This window comes from Gekko japonicus, unplaced genomic scaffold (assembly GCF_001447785.1).
Source record: "Gekko japonicus isolate JY-2015 unplaced genomic scaffold, Gekko_japonicus_V1.1 scaffold51, whole genome shotgun sequence".
Lineage (NCBI taxonomy): Eukaryota > Metazoa > Chordata > Lepidosauria > Squamata > Gekkonidae > Gekko > Gekko japonicus.
Genome location: NW_015172004.1, coordinates 1004047 through 1018156, shown reverse-complemented (window position 1 = coordinate 1018156; position 14110 = coordinate 1004047). Strand labels below are relative to the sequence as shown.

Below are 14110 nucleotides of genomic sequence, written 5' to 3'. Positions count from 1 at the left end.
AACCAGCTGCCTGGCCAGCAGAAGATGGTAGAAGGCTGACCTGGCAACCAAGTGAGGCATCCAGGATCGCCCCTACGCTCCTCACCCTCTGTGCTGGTGTCAGTGGTGCCACGCCAAGACTTGGGAGCCAAATTCCCGATCCAAGACCCCCACAGCTCAGGTACAGGACGTCTGTCTTCACTGGATTTAATTCCAGCCAGCTCTGCTGTAGCTATCCAGCCGCAGCCTCCAATGCCCCTTCCAAAACATCGGGGGCGGAGTTCATCCGTCCATCAACAGGTCGAGCTGGGTGTCATCAGCATAGCCCCCAGACCAGCTAGGCTGAGGGGGCACATTGTAGATGTTAAACAACATCAGTGAGAGGATCGCGCCCTGGGGCACACTGCTTTCCAGTGAATATCGTGGCGAGATCCTCTCCCCAAGTGCCACCCTCTGTTTTTGTTATTGTGGTGGTGGAAAGTGCTGTCAAGCTCCTTTATGGTGACCCCACAGGGTTTTTAAGGCAAGAGATGTTCAGAGGTGGTTTGCTGTTGCCTACCTCTGTGTAGCAACCATGGACTTCCTTGGTGGTCTCCCATCCAAGTACTAACCAGGGCTGATCCTGCTTAGCTTCCAAGGTCTGATAAGATCAGGCTAACCTGGTCCATCCAGGTCAGGGCTTTTGTTATTGTGCTTTGTAATATTTGTGATATGGTGAACCTTGTTTAAGGAATGTTATTTTAGTATAAGGCTTGGACACAGAGTAACAGCGGAAGGAGGCGGGGTGCCAGAAAATTATGTGCTGCATTGTGGCTCAAAAATCCCAGGATGTGAAGATCCCTAGAAGGTGCCAGTGTCCACGCCTATGGAAACAACCAATGAGAAATGGCTTTGAAATGTGAGGCAGGGTTTGGATGGAGAGTGTGGGAAATTTGGGCAGTTTATGGGCAGTAGATTCAGGAGGGACAAGAGGAAATACTACTTTACACAGAGAGTGATTAAAATGTGGAATTTGCTGCCAGAGGATGTAGTGAAGGTCAAAGGAATACACAGCTTTAAAAGGGGACTAGATAGATTCATGGAGGAAAAGTCTATCAGTGGCTCCTAGCCATGGTGACTGAGGGGAACCTCCACATTCAGAGGCACCAAGCCTCTGAATGCCAGAGCCAGGAGGCAACATCAGGGGAAGGCCTTGGCCTCTATGCCCTATTGTTGGCCATCCAGAGGAACTGCCTGGCCACTGTGTGAGACAGGATGCTGACCTAGATGGACTATTGGTCTGATCCAGCAGGCCTCTTCTTATGTTCTTATTAGAGAAACAGTCTCCCCCCACCCACCCACCCCGAGCGCAAGTTTGATTTTGGGATCTCTGCCAGCAGGGTGGGATGAGCCCTGAATTGTTGGGGTTAGAAGAAGAGATTGGATTTATACCCCACCCTTCGCTACCCGAAGGAGTCTCAGAGCAGCTTAAAAATCTCCTTTCCTTTCCCCTCCCCACAACAGACACCCTGTGGGGTAGGTGGGGCTGAGAGAGCTCCTGGCAATAGACTCGGGCTGCTTCCCTGTGGAAGTTTAGCTCTGCTTTGCCTCTCAGCCTGCAGCATTCCCCTCCCCACAAAGCTTCCACAACAGCACTGTCCACTTTCCAGGTGTTCTTCTTCCTCACTGCAGTCCCCCCCTCCCCCGCAAACCAAATCTTACCAGAAAGATCATACTCGAAGTGGGTTCAGTCACTCACTGTGTGGACATGAAGGGATGGCGTTTTGAACCTCCACGTCCACAGCAGCACCATGACCTCTCAGTATCACCTCATGCCCAGCATCCTCCTCCTCCTGCCAGTAGTGGACTTTTTGCCAGCTTTTTTTTAAAAAACAAATTGGGAGGTACTATATTGCTGTACTATAATACTACTAGGGTTTTTTTTTTTTTTACATTGGGGGGGAATCCACCCTCCAGTGGCATTGTGTGTGTTGGGGTGATACAGGACTGGCAGTCAGAAGGGGATCCCAAGTAAAGGAAGAACTTCTTCACCCAAAGGGTGATTAACACATGGAATTCACTTGCACAGGAGGTGGCGGCTACAAGCATGGATAGCTTCAACCAAGAAAACAGTGAACAAGAGGGAATTGGATAAGCATATGGAGCAGAGGTTCATCAGTGGCTATAGCCACTGGGTATAGATATGAACTCTCAGTCTGGGCTGCACTGTATTCTTGGTGCTTGGGAGGGTCAACAATGGGAGGGCTTCTAGTATCCTGGCCCCACTGCTGTATCTCCTGCTGGACCTGGTATTTTTTGGCCACTGTGTGACAGAGTGTTGAACTGGATGGGCCATTAGCCTGATCCAACATTGGCTTCTCTTATGTTCTTATGTTCTAAAGCCTGGAGAATCTCCCATGTGGACACTCCATTATAGCAGCTGTATATTATCAACACTACACTTACGATGCAAGGAACTGGTGTTGATGGCTCATCAGGTCTTCTCAAGACTGGCACTTCTCTAATGGTTTGGTCCGTCACTGAGTCAAAACAGTGTTTAGCTAATATTTTTTTAAAAAAACCTTGAAGGAATTAACCTTTTTTTTAAAAAAAATAATATCAGAATGACAATTTCAAGACGTTTTAGGAGGCTAATGTTTATAGGGGCAAAGGGGAATGTTAGTTTACAGCTACTCAGCTAAGGGGCAGGGGGTGTCAGACACATCCCCCCCCCACTCAAGAATGATAAACTCAATGGCGTCTATTTTTAACTGTCTGTTCTTTCCTTTTGGCAGAGCAATCAGTGTTAGCTGAGCTCTTTGACGGACTGAAGCCAAGCAGCCCTGTTTGCTGGCTTCTGCAATGACCGGCAGACATACGCAGCTGCAGAAAAGCAGCCTTTTCACATGAAGCTGGGTCCTACGGCAACCATGACAAGCAAGAGCGGGTCCAACGGTCCACCTTCTACAACAACAGTTAGTTCTGTCTTTGTTCAGGCTGGAGACTGCAGAATTGTCTTAGGTATACTCAAGGTAGGCTCAGTGGATCTTAGTAGTGGTGTTTTCAGCACTGCAGCATCGACTTCCTTGGGTGTTGGGTCATTTTTATTCATATTTCTGCACATGTTGGTTGGTGCAGCAGATGAATGGAAAACTTTGGGGAAGGGACTATTTTGTTGTCCTGATTCGAGTAAGAAGATTTCTAATTGATTTGTGTGGAATAGAATGCCTGGAAACCATTAAGCGTCAACAGCAAATATCAAGCCACACCACAACAAACAAAATACTCTTATTCTTTGGACAGTATAAATTTAAATTAAAGCAATGGCATAGCAATACATGTTGGCGCATGTTTACTTGTATGGCTCAAACTTCACTTTATTGTAATTTAGTTAAGAATATTTAACAGTGTTTTTCTTGTACTGTACATAAATATACACAGTGCATTGGTAGACAGATTTAAGTACATCATTGTACTGGATTCTTCTTGGCACAAGTAGTAAATCATTAATGCATGAACAAATAATTAATGTTCCTGGGATGCAGACCTCTGTTTTAGAAAGAGAAAAGTTTTTACTATCTTAACTGGAATGCTTTAGTTTTACTTTGAAATACGATTTCATTTTCAACATAAGTAACTCTCAAATAGAAAGTACTTCTTCTCAAACCAGATCCACTAAAACTTAACACAGCATCATATTATTTCTGGATGGAATAGAATTTTGTACTTTTATTAGGCACAAATGTCTTAAATAAAGCATTTGCACATAAACACATTAGTGCTTTTTATTTTGCATTTGCATTTTAGTGTGGGAAATGGGTGCAGCTCCAGCTGTCTGAATCCGTACCAAATTTGTTAGAAATTGGAGGCAACCAGGAAGAAACCAAAAAATTGTTACAGGATCATGAACTTCTCTTGTCTAAACTCAAGGTAAGCCATGCAATACTAATAACTAGAATACCACTGGCCGTGTTACACTTTGGACATGGAAACTAGAATTGATGGTTGGACCACTGCCCTTAGGCCTAGAGTTGTTTGGTGAAGCTTTCACACTGGGACTTGGATTTTGAGGATCACTCTTGGGGCATCAAGTAGAAATCTCAGGGCCATCAGCTCTAAATAGATTTTTAAAGATACTTATATATGGAGCCCTGCTTGTGGTAAATCGGAGGCGATTCTGACAGTAAGATATGGCAGTCTCATTTTACCATGTTATTTCTCTGATGTTTGTTGGGGTAAATAATCTATTTTTTTCAAAGCCATCTGGTTGGCGTTCCACACGTTCACAGATACCATATGGTACAATAACTAGGGCTGTGTGGAGGTACTACCGTCAGGGCTATTTTTGTGGAAAAAGTCCAGCAGGAACTCATTAGCATAATAGACCACACCCAACAGCAATAACTCATTAGCATATTAGGCCACACCCCTGACAACACAGCTCATTAGCCCCATGTTACCAGAAGTGTAAGTCATCCACCCAGACCCACCTTTTGCTTCTTATTCTGTTTACCCTGTTTGTTGTCAAAACCCAGGGCTTTTTTTGTAGCAGGAACTCCTTTGCATGTTAGGCCACACACCCCTAATGTAGCCAATCCTAATGTGTTTCTGCTGTTGGGTGTGGCCTGTTATGCTAATGAGTTCCTGCTGGGTGTGGCCAACTTGGGAGCCAGCCGGAACTCCGTTCCTGTGCGTTCCTGCCCAAAAATAGCCCTGCCGTTAATACTGGTATGCAACGTTTCATCACCAGGTTATGCCTAGAGTTGCCAGTCCCCCAGTAGGGGTGGGGTATATCCCACCTCTGCCTCTTGCTTCCTGCTGCCACTCCAAGCAATGGTGAGAGAATCATTTTTAAAGTAACTGTTGGGATTATGTCATTTCTGAGGAAAACCTGGAAATGACATCACGTCTCTCAAAGAATTGCTGGAAACTCTATGGTAAACCTGCCCCCATGTCCATGCCCCCCCCCAGTCTCCCTCCCCCAGACCTGGTAACCCTAGTTGTACCCCATAAATATCAGGGTTTGGGATATTGAAGCCCTGACAATTAGTTGCCAGTTTATAACTGGTCCATCTCTCTGTCCCGTTAATATCAGTTCGACCTTCAGCAAATACCAGCTGTCTGTATTGTGTACCTCCATGTCATGAACATACAGCTGCCCCTTTCCACACATAAAACCTCTGTTCAAGGGACCAGAGATTTTTCTCCTGGCCAGTTGGCAACCCTATCATAATCTTACTTCGTTATCTTTGTGTATTTGTCAGTTAATTTCCTCAAAATAGTCCCTATGGCTTTGGGAAGCCTTCTCAAACTTTGTTAAACTGCAAGGATATATGAGAAACAGCTTGTGATATATGGGTAAAACCTAACTCGAGATAATTCTGTTAATTCTAATTATCACTTTATTAATTATGTATTATTTGCTTAGGAGTTTAAGGAGAAGATAAAAAATAGTTTTTCAAGCAACCACCGGTAATGACGGGGAAAAATCTTTCTGTTTTCAATACTTATAATGTAAGCAGACATTGCCAGTGATACTGTGTATAATATGATGTAATAATTTATATAGTATTCCAAAATGTATGATTCGTGTTGCAATCATGTTACACGGAAAATAATAAAATATCAATTAAAAAAAAACTTTGTTAAACTCATCTTCACAAAACGAAGCAGCAAACGATCAGAGCATCACCAAATGCCACCCACAAAACCAAAGCGGCCATTTCAAAATCCTGTGTGTTCCTGGATCCTTGCTGTGGCCCAGGATTTAATGTTGGCAGACATCAGGGGGGAAACCCACTGGTTATAGTAGCAAGCAGCAAAAAGCTTAATTTTGCAAATGACAGTAGCTTCCACCAGGCATGGCTGTGCCTAGGATTTTCAAGGGCTTTCCCATGGCTAATGTTATATGCTTGATGGCTGTGTAAATTGGTCTTAAGAGAAAATGAATATGAACCAGCTGTTAGAGCTCACTCTGAAGCATGTTGCAACCTGCTTTAAGGGCCCTCTTGGCATCTATATGTTACAATCATTTTCTTTCTTTCTTTCCCCCCACCACGTTCTGCGGTAGTTGTTTATACAAAATAAATAGTTGCAGCAGCCTGCAGACTTTGCTGGAAGCAGAAACGTTTTGCTTGGTGTATTGAAAAGTTTGTAAGAATAATTTCATACCTAGCGGATATCTATCAGTCTTTTACAAATGGACTGTTAACAGCTTTTTTTAAGCACATGCAGGTAAAAGTACTGGTAGGAAGCAGAAAGCAATTTGATGGAATTCTAAAGAAATATATGTATCTGTGCACATATATGTATATATATGAGGAGTCTGGTTTCAATACAACACATGGAACTCATAGAATTATGTTCTGAAGTGACCTTGTAAAGCACATTCTCTTTTTTTGGGGGGGTTGTATTTTTCTTATGTGCATCGTGTATGTGTGCATGTGTGCATGTGAGTGTATGTACATGTGTGTGTGTGCAACTGGAAGTCATTCCTCAGTTCCACAGTACTGGGGACCACTCCCTCCTCAATGGTTCCAGTACCCTCTGCCTCCACCTATCAACTGGCCTATGGAGTGGGAGCAGCAATTGCCACCCGCCCCCACAGAACCAAGCTCCCAGTGCAGTGCCCACCTTCAACACCGTTTGCTACGGACCAAGCCCTTCAGAGTTGGATGAAAATAAGCCTCCATCTCTGGGCGGCTCCAATACCACTTGAAACCATCACCTGATGAGTGTACCTCCTGTTTCTTCATTGGAGGACCTCTACCTATTCTCCAAACAGTTGATCCATATGGCTCAGTCCTTCCACATCAACGTTGTTTGTTCAGAAACAACTACCTCTGATCCCAGTCTAAAGGTACTTTATCCACCCGATGCGGGCATGGTTGCCTTTCCAGTCCTCCAGGGCTTACTTGACATAGTCAGGTCCTTTGGGGCTAAGCCAGCTTCAGTCTTGCCCACAACCAAGAAGATCGACTATATGTACAAGTGGCTGTGACTTTCTGTTCACCCACCCCACTGCCAATTCTATTGTGACAGAGGTCATGCCAGCCAAGCAGTGCTCTGGTCCTCACTCCATGCCCGTTGACAGGGAAGGCCACAAGCTTGATGTCTTAGGCTGTAAGATCTACACATCATCCACCTTGACCCTGTCCATGGCAAATTTTGTCATTCCCCTGTTTCATGTTCCACCTTTTTGTCATTCCCCTGTTTCATGTTCCACCGTTTTGTCATTCCCCTGTTTCTTTTTTTTACCATATCCCCTCCTGAGTTGCAACAGGAGGTGCTCCATCTCCTCTGTAAAGAGGCCATTGAGCCTGTTGCCTTGGTTGATACCAATGCTGGTTTTTAACTCTTGTTTTTTCTTGGTTGGCAAGAAGGATGGTGGTAAGCACCCAATCCTAGACTTACCTCAACAATCCTCAACAAGTTCCTAGTGGTCCCTAAGTTTCCCATGACCACATTGTTGGAGGTTCTTGGCTTACTCCATCCTCACGACTGGTTTGCTATTATCGGTCTTAAAGATGCTTATTTTCACATTGCCATACACCCCAGGTCTAGGAAGTTCCTCTGCTTCCAGTGTGATGAGAATCATTACCAGTATAGCACCCTCCCCTTTGGCCTTGCCCCTGCTCCCAGCGTGTTTACCCAGTGCATGTCTGTGGTAGTCGCTCACCTGCAATTGAAGGGTTGCAATGTGCACTTCTACCTTAATGACTGGCTCTTCACTGCACCCTCCTCTGAATTGCTAGCCACTCACATATTGTTAGCTATCTCAACCCTAACCTCCTTAGGCCTTCACATTAACTGGGATAAATCTGTCCTACATCCCACATAGCACATTTTCTTCATTGGGACCCAAGTTGACTCCTACAGGGGCACGGCCTTCCACACTCATATTCTAGGAGCATCCCTTTGAGTGATGGTACTCAGGTTTTCCTCCAGTAGGTTCCAGTCAGTTAAATCTATCCAGAACTCCTAGGGTTAATGGACTCCACTACTGCTGTGGTCTGTTTTGCTTGATTTTTTAATGAGACCCCTGCAGAACTGGTTCCTCACGTCCTCTGACTTGCAGTCAGACTCCTCCTGGAGGAAGTTATAACACCAGGCATGTTATTCATTCCTTAAATTGGTGGTCTTTTGGGGAGAATCTACCAAGTGGCTCCCTATTTGAGGCACCCTCACATGACATTCACGTTTTTACTAACATGTCCCTTTCAGGCTAGGGAGCACACTGTGGCTTCCACTGGACTAGTGGCCATTGGTCCCCTCATGAATGGGGGATGCATATTAACCTGTTATTTTTTAAAAAAGTTTTTTAATTAATCATTTCAACAAATACAATAATAGTAGAACAAAAATAAACAACCAACTTTCACTACATAACCCTGAGTTTTGTCAATGTCTCTGTAACATTATCTCTTTTATTACAACAGAGATGTTCCGCCAGGCTTCTGGTGGAGGACAGCAATGGTTTCCTTCATAGCGGACACCCTCCTCTTTACTGTGTCCCGCTGCTGGGGCCATGCCCAGGTGGACCTGTTTGCCTCCTCTTCAAATGCCAAGTGCCCTCAATTCTGTTCCTTGGCTGGGGTGGATACCTACTATGCTTTTCAGCTGAAGTGGCAGGGAACCCTGTTTTATGCCTTCCCTCCAATCCCTTTTCTAGGGTTCTTTCAAAAATTCAGGCAGACAAGTCCCACTGTGTTCTAATTGCACCCTTCTGGACCAAGAGGGTTTGGTTTCTGACCCTGTGGTCCCTGTCCAAAGGCCACAGCATACCCTACCTGTACTGGAAGACCTCCTTCGCATAGGGCCCCTCCTTCGCCATGATGTCCAATCTCTGCACCTGTCAGCTTGCCTAATAGACAACCACTAGTGTGGTCTGACAGGATAGCACAGGTAGACTTCCCAAGTCCCCCCCCGGGGGGCGGGGAAACCCCCGCCCCAGAGGCCCGTTGCCCCTGCCGCTGGATCGGGCCCCGGGGGGAACTCCTCCCTGACGTGCACGTCACCCGGAAGTGGTTTTCCCTCGTATGGATGTGGCCCCGTCCCAGCGTGCCTGGCATCGTCACGTCACTTCCAGGTGACGTGCGTGCGGTGCGCACACCAGACACCGGCCGGGAGCCCCCCGCTCCCGGCGAAGATCAACTTGGCAACCCTAAGCACAGGTGCTAATGTCTTCCAGATGTCCATCAACAAGGTGGTCTTAAGGGGACAACTGGTCAAGGTCTTCCCTCTTGGCTTGTACCCACAGTATTTCTCCTGAGTCCTGCCTGTTAAACTATGTTTTTGAATGCCTACTACATCTGAAAGGTAGTGGCCTGGCGGTTAACTCAGTTAAGGTTCATGTGTGTGCCATTTTAGCTTTTCATGGCTGCGTCACCGGCTCCTGTTTTCTCAGCCCAGATTTCCAAGAAATTCTAAATGGGCCTGTTTAACCTACACTCCCCAACACCTCCACCTGTTCCCCAGTGGAGCCTCTCACTGGTGCTCTCAGCCTTAATGTTCAAGCCTTTTGAGCCTCTTGCTACATGTGATCTGCCATCCCTCTCCTATCAGGTGACCTTTCTCTTGGCTATCACCTCTGCTCATAGACTGGGAGAACTCAGGGCCCTACGTTGTTCTCCTCTCACCAAGTTTCACGCAGACAAGGTCGTACTCCATCCAAGTCTCAACTTTCTCCCAATTCTACCTGTTGTGTCTTCACCGTATCTAAATACATGTTAAACTTGAAACTTCAGCCAGGATTCTAATCTGTAACAATACCATTGGCTGAAGCATTGTTGTAACCAATCAAATGTAAGAGAACTGTGCTGGAGGGAACTGTATTGATTGGATGTTAACTATGAATGATGATGTGATTTTAACTATGACAGGGCGTGGCTACCCCAGCCCGGGAGAGTTTAAAAGGAGCTATGCTCCACTGTTTGTTGTTGTTGTGTCATCTGATGCTGTGTGATCTTTTGGACATTCTCGTTCTCAGTAAAGCTGAATCACTTGTTACTTACTTCATTGTTGAGTTGCATACTTAACACTACCTTTCATGTTTCCCAGGACATTATCCTGCCCAAGTTTTCTCCCTCCCCCATGTCAGACAAGGAATGGACTTTACACACTTTAGATGTTTATAGTTCATTGCTTTTTTATTGAGACTGTACCATATACCTGCGGAAGGATGACAACCCGTTGGTCTGCTTTGCTGGCTCCCCACAAAGTTTGGGCGGCCTGGTCCCAAACCATCTCATGCTGGGAACTAGGGTTGTCAGGTCTCGGTTGGAAAATACCTGGAGACTTTGAGGGTGGATCTAGGAGATGGTGGGGTTTGGGGAGGGGAGGGGCCTCAGCATGGTACAATGCCACAGAGTCCACCCTTCAAAGCAGCCATTTTCTCCAGGGGAGCTGATCTCTGTCAACTGGAGATCAGTCGTAAAAGCGAGAGATCCCCTGGCCCCACCTGGAGGCTGGCAACCCTACTCCACCTCTGAGGTCGACTGCCCACTTCAGCTATAAGCTCACTCAGCCAGATCTCAGTTGTCTTCTGCAGCGATCCTGGCCAATGTCCTCTTGGACAGCATCTGCAAGGCAGCTACCTGGTCTTCCCCATCAATGTTCATCAAGCACTATGTGGTTGATGTTGACTCCAGATGGGATGCAGCTGTGGGGAAAGCAGCCCTTCAGTCTTTGTTTTGCTGAGGATTCCCAAGCCCACCTCCTTCCAGTAAACGAGCTTGCTATTCTCCCATGTGCACAGAAGCCACGGAGATGAAAACAGGGTTGCACTTACCTGTAAACTGTTGTTCATCTAATGGTCTCCTGTGCAGGTACACATCCCTCCCTCTTTTCCCTGCTGTGGGATCCTGTGCTCCCAGGGTCCTTTCCAATGGTGGCAACAAGAGGACTGAGGGGAGAGGAGCATTCTCCCTACTGTGTCATGTGCTGGCTGGGCGGGAAGAAGCCGGCCCAAGATGGAGGGTGGGAGTGCCCTGAATCTTCTAGAGAGCTTTAAGTAAAAGATCTTCATGGCAGGTTTGCACAAGTGTGGTCCCATGTGTGCGTGCAGAGAAGACCACTCGATCAACAACAGTTACAGGTAAGCGCAACCCTGTTTTATGAAGAATGCGGTGATGCTGGAAAACATCCAGTGTGACGTTCCGAACAGAGATCTTACTGGGGGCACAGTTACGTGACACGTTTGTAAAAGTATGACAGAACAGCAATCTGGTCCCAATTGAAAAAAAACCTCATGGACAATACGTAGGGACAAAATCACTGAGCTGCAAGAAGACAGAAATTTCCTATCAAGATTTATCTTTGTAGGAGGACTTTAGCCATTTACTGATCTCAAAGTGGCACTTGGGGAAAAGTGAGTTCTCACCTTTCGCAAGATCTGTCTTCACTCTAGATGGGAACATGGTTTCTGTCTCTTTACACACGACAACAGTTGAGAGTTGTAGACCCCACAAACATACACACAGTGCAATTTTTTTTAAAAAAAACACTTTAAAAGTCCACATGCATTCAGTCCACCTGGCAAGCCTGATCTCATCAGAGCTCAGAAGCTAAGAAGGGTCAACTCAGGCAAGTACTCGGATGGGAAACCTCCATGGAGTACCGGAGGCGGGAGGTGGAGGCGGGTTTTACTCAACCTCCTCTCTGAGCCTCCTCCAGGGCCCCAGTAGGGATCAGTCACCAGAGGCTGCCATGACTTCCAGGTGTGCACACACTCACTCACACACGCACATACACACACATGCACATATAAAAAAAATAAAAATACCAAAAATAAATAAATAACAAGTCCACATGTACATGGAAAATGTACAAGTGCATTGCAGCACTGTGAAGTACAAGTGCAAATCATTTATCACTATGCAGTTCCAAATTTCCCTTAAAAAAAAAGCCCTGCTTTCCCATATCGATACAAAAATCCCTGCACATGGAAGCCTAGAATTTTGTGGAATGGATCAAGTCTATTGATGCTTGGCAATTACATCATCCCTCCTGCCTGCTGGCCTGTGTGGGAAGCAACCACACCAAAGTTGTTCCCAAGGCATCCAGGTAACAATGAATCACGCTTTAGCCTGTTTCAAGCAACAAATTGGCCCGACTCCCAATTACCCGCATGAGAACTGACTATCTGGGACACTTCTTGCTTTAATTTGCATGCCCCATGGACTCTTAATGTGCAATTCCTACCTAATCTCCCTGGCCTAAACCCTAGAATGACTATGAAGCACAGCCTTTCTCTGAGAACTTAATTGACTAATTATGCAATAAATTGTGAAAGCACAGGGCAAAGGAGAGTCAGTTGCTGTTCTCTTAGAGCAAACTCTCATCTCTGTCCTATGACAGACTTAGGCAGCACAGGTCTGACCCCCCCCCCCCCGTAACAATACAATTTGCTTTTTGGCGAGTTTTGCCCATTCCCTTTTCCTGCGATAGGCCTCCAATTCTTCCCCTTTCCCAAGATTCCTTAACCCTGGGGGTTCCCTGACCCTGAAGAGTGAATGGGGGGGGTGTAACAGGAGGAGGAGGCGGAGTAGAGGGTGGGTGTGTAAATCTCACTCTATTGACAGAAATCCATTTGGTCAGCAGAGATTTTCTGTAGGATCCAAGTTTGCCATTATTTTGGTATCTTTATGTCAAAATATTCCCCCCTGATGCTAAGCAATCATGAAACTGATGATCGTAACATGGACAGTACTTAAGATAGCCTGGGTGGAACTGAGGACAATATGAACGTCAGTATTAAGGTTAGTTACAATGACTTCCCCAAGGAAAAGAAATGTAGATTGTGGTACCATCTATCTGTTGATGATGCCCATCTCTGTCATTTTCAGCAAGGAGACCATGGATGGCTTGAATTAGGCACCCAAGGACAGGGATGACACTTAATGAGGATGAACAGACAAAAAGATGACAACAAGATGGAGATGCTGATGCTGGGTGCTCCTTGTGTCTGGATGGGGCTGCACTAGGGTTGCCAAGTCTGGGTTGGGAAATACCTGGAGATATTGGGGGGGTGGAGCCTGGGGAAGGCGGGGCTTAGGGAGGGGAGGGACCTCATTGATATATGATGTCATAGAGTCCACCCTCCAGAGCAGCCATTTTCTCTAGCGGAACTGATCTTTGTCATCTGGGGATCAGTTGTAACAGCGGGAGACCTCCAGGCAACATCTGGAGACTGGCAAGCCAAGGCTGCCCTTCTTCTAAGAGAGGGAAATAGTTTGATAGTCTTTCATTCGGAGGTCTCATCCTGGTGGCCATGGGTAAGAGAATGTTTTGCAACTTAGGCTGGTGTACCAGTTGCAGTTCTAGAGAAAACCTGGCTACTGTGAGGCACGCCTTGGTAAACTTCAGGCCGGACTAGGGTAATGTGCTTTACATGGAGCTGCCTTTGAAGACTGACTGAAAATTATAATTACTCCAGAACTCAGCAGGGTGATTGCTACTGGAAGTGAGCTTGTTACCGGGTGGGGACAAAGTACTTTGGGACTGTGAAAGCATTCCAGTGGCTTCAGATATATTTGCAGGTACAATTCCAAGTGTTTGTTTTGACCTTTAAAGCCCTGAATGCCCAGGCTCTGATTACTTGGAGGGGCATTCCCTCCACTGTGAACCTTAGTGAATTCAGTGATGTTCTAGCCCCGAATCTCGTATTTTATCGAAGCTGGTAGGGGGAAGGAACGGATACTTTTCGGCAGGGCTCTCTTTTTCTGGAAAAAGAAGTGCTGGAACTCTCAAGAGGGAAATGTTTTCAATTTGTATACTGAAAACTCATGAACTTTTAGACATTTTTAAAAGAATTTCATTGAAGAGGTTCCAGAACCCTGTTCCAACACATTCCCCCAGAAAAAAGGCCCTGCTTTTCGGTAGTGGCACGCATGTTCTAGAATACAATCCTTAGGAAAGTTTGCAGAGATAGGTGTTGAATCTTTAATTTTAAAAAAAATCACAAAGACGTTTGTATTCTTGCAATACCTTGGGGGACTAGTGGGTAGCATTTCAAACTGTTCTGCTGACCGCCAGTTAGGTTGTTTTTCCTCAGTTGTCCTTATACTGGGTTTATTTCAGATTGTGTTTTGTTTTTAATCGGTCGATGAATCACACTGTTGTACTAATTTCATTAGGTTGCAAACCACACATT

The 14110-nt window shown here is 45.8% G+C and overlaps 1 protein-coding gene across 1 annotated transcript in view; it reads left to right on the top strand.

Annotated features, from left to right (window-relative positions):
• Positions 1-2753: 2753 nt before the first annotated feature.
• The window catches only part of LOC107117946 (coiled-coil domain-containing protein 141-like), a 77450-nt gene continuing 66093 nt past the window's right edge, over positions 2754-14110 (top strand). The window contains exons 1-2 of the mRNA XM_015420141.1: positions 2754-2990; positions 3766-3888. Coding sequence (XP_015275627.1) covers positions 2865-2990; positions 3766-3888 — 249 coding nt within the window. The 5' untranslated portion in view covers positions 2754-2864. The remainder of the gene's footprint in view (positions 2991-3765; positions 3889-14110) is intronic.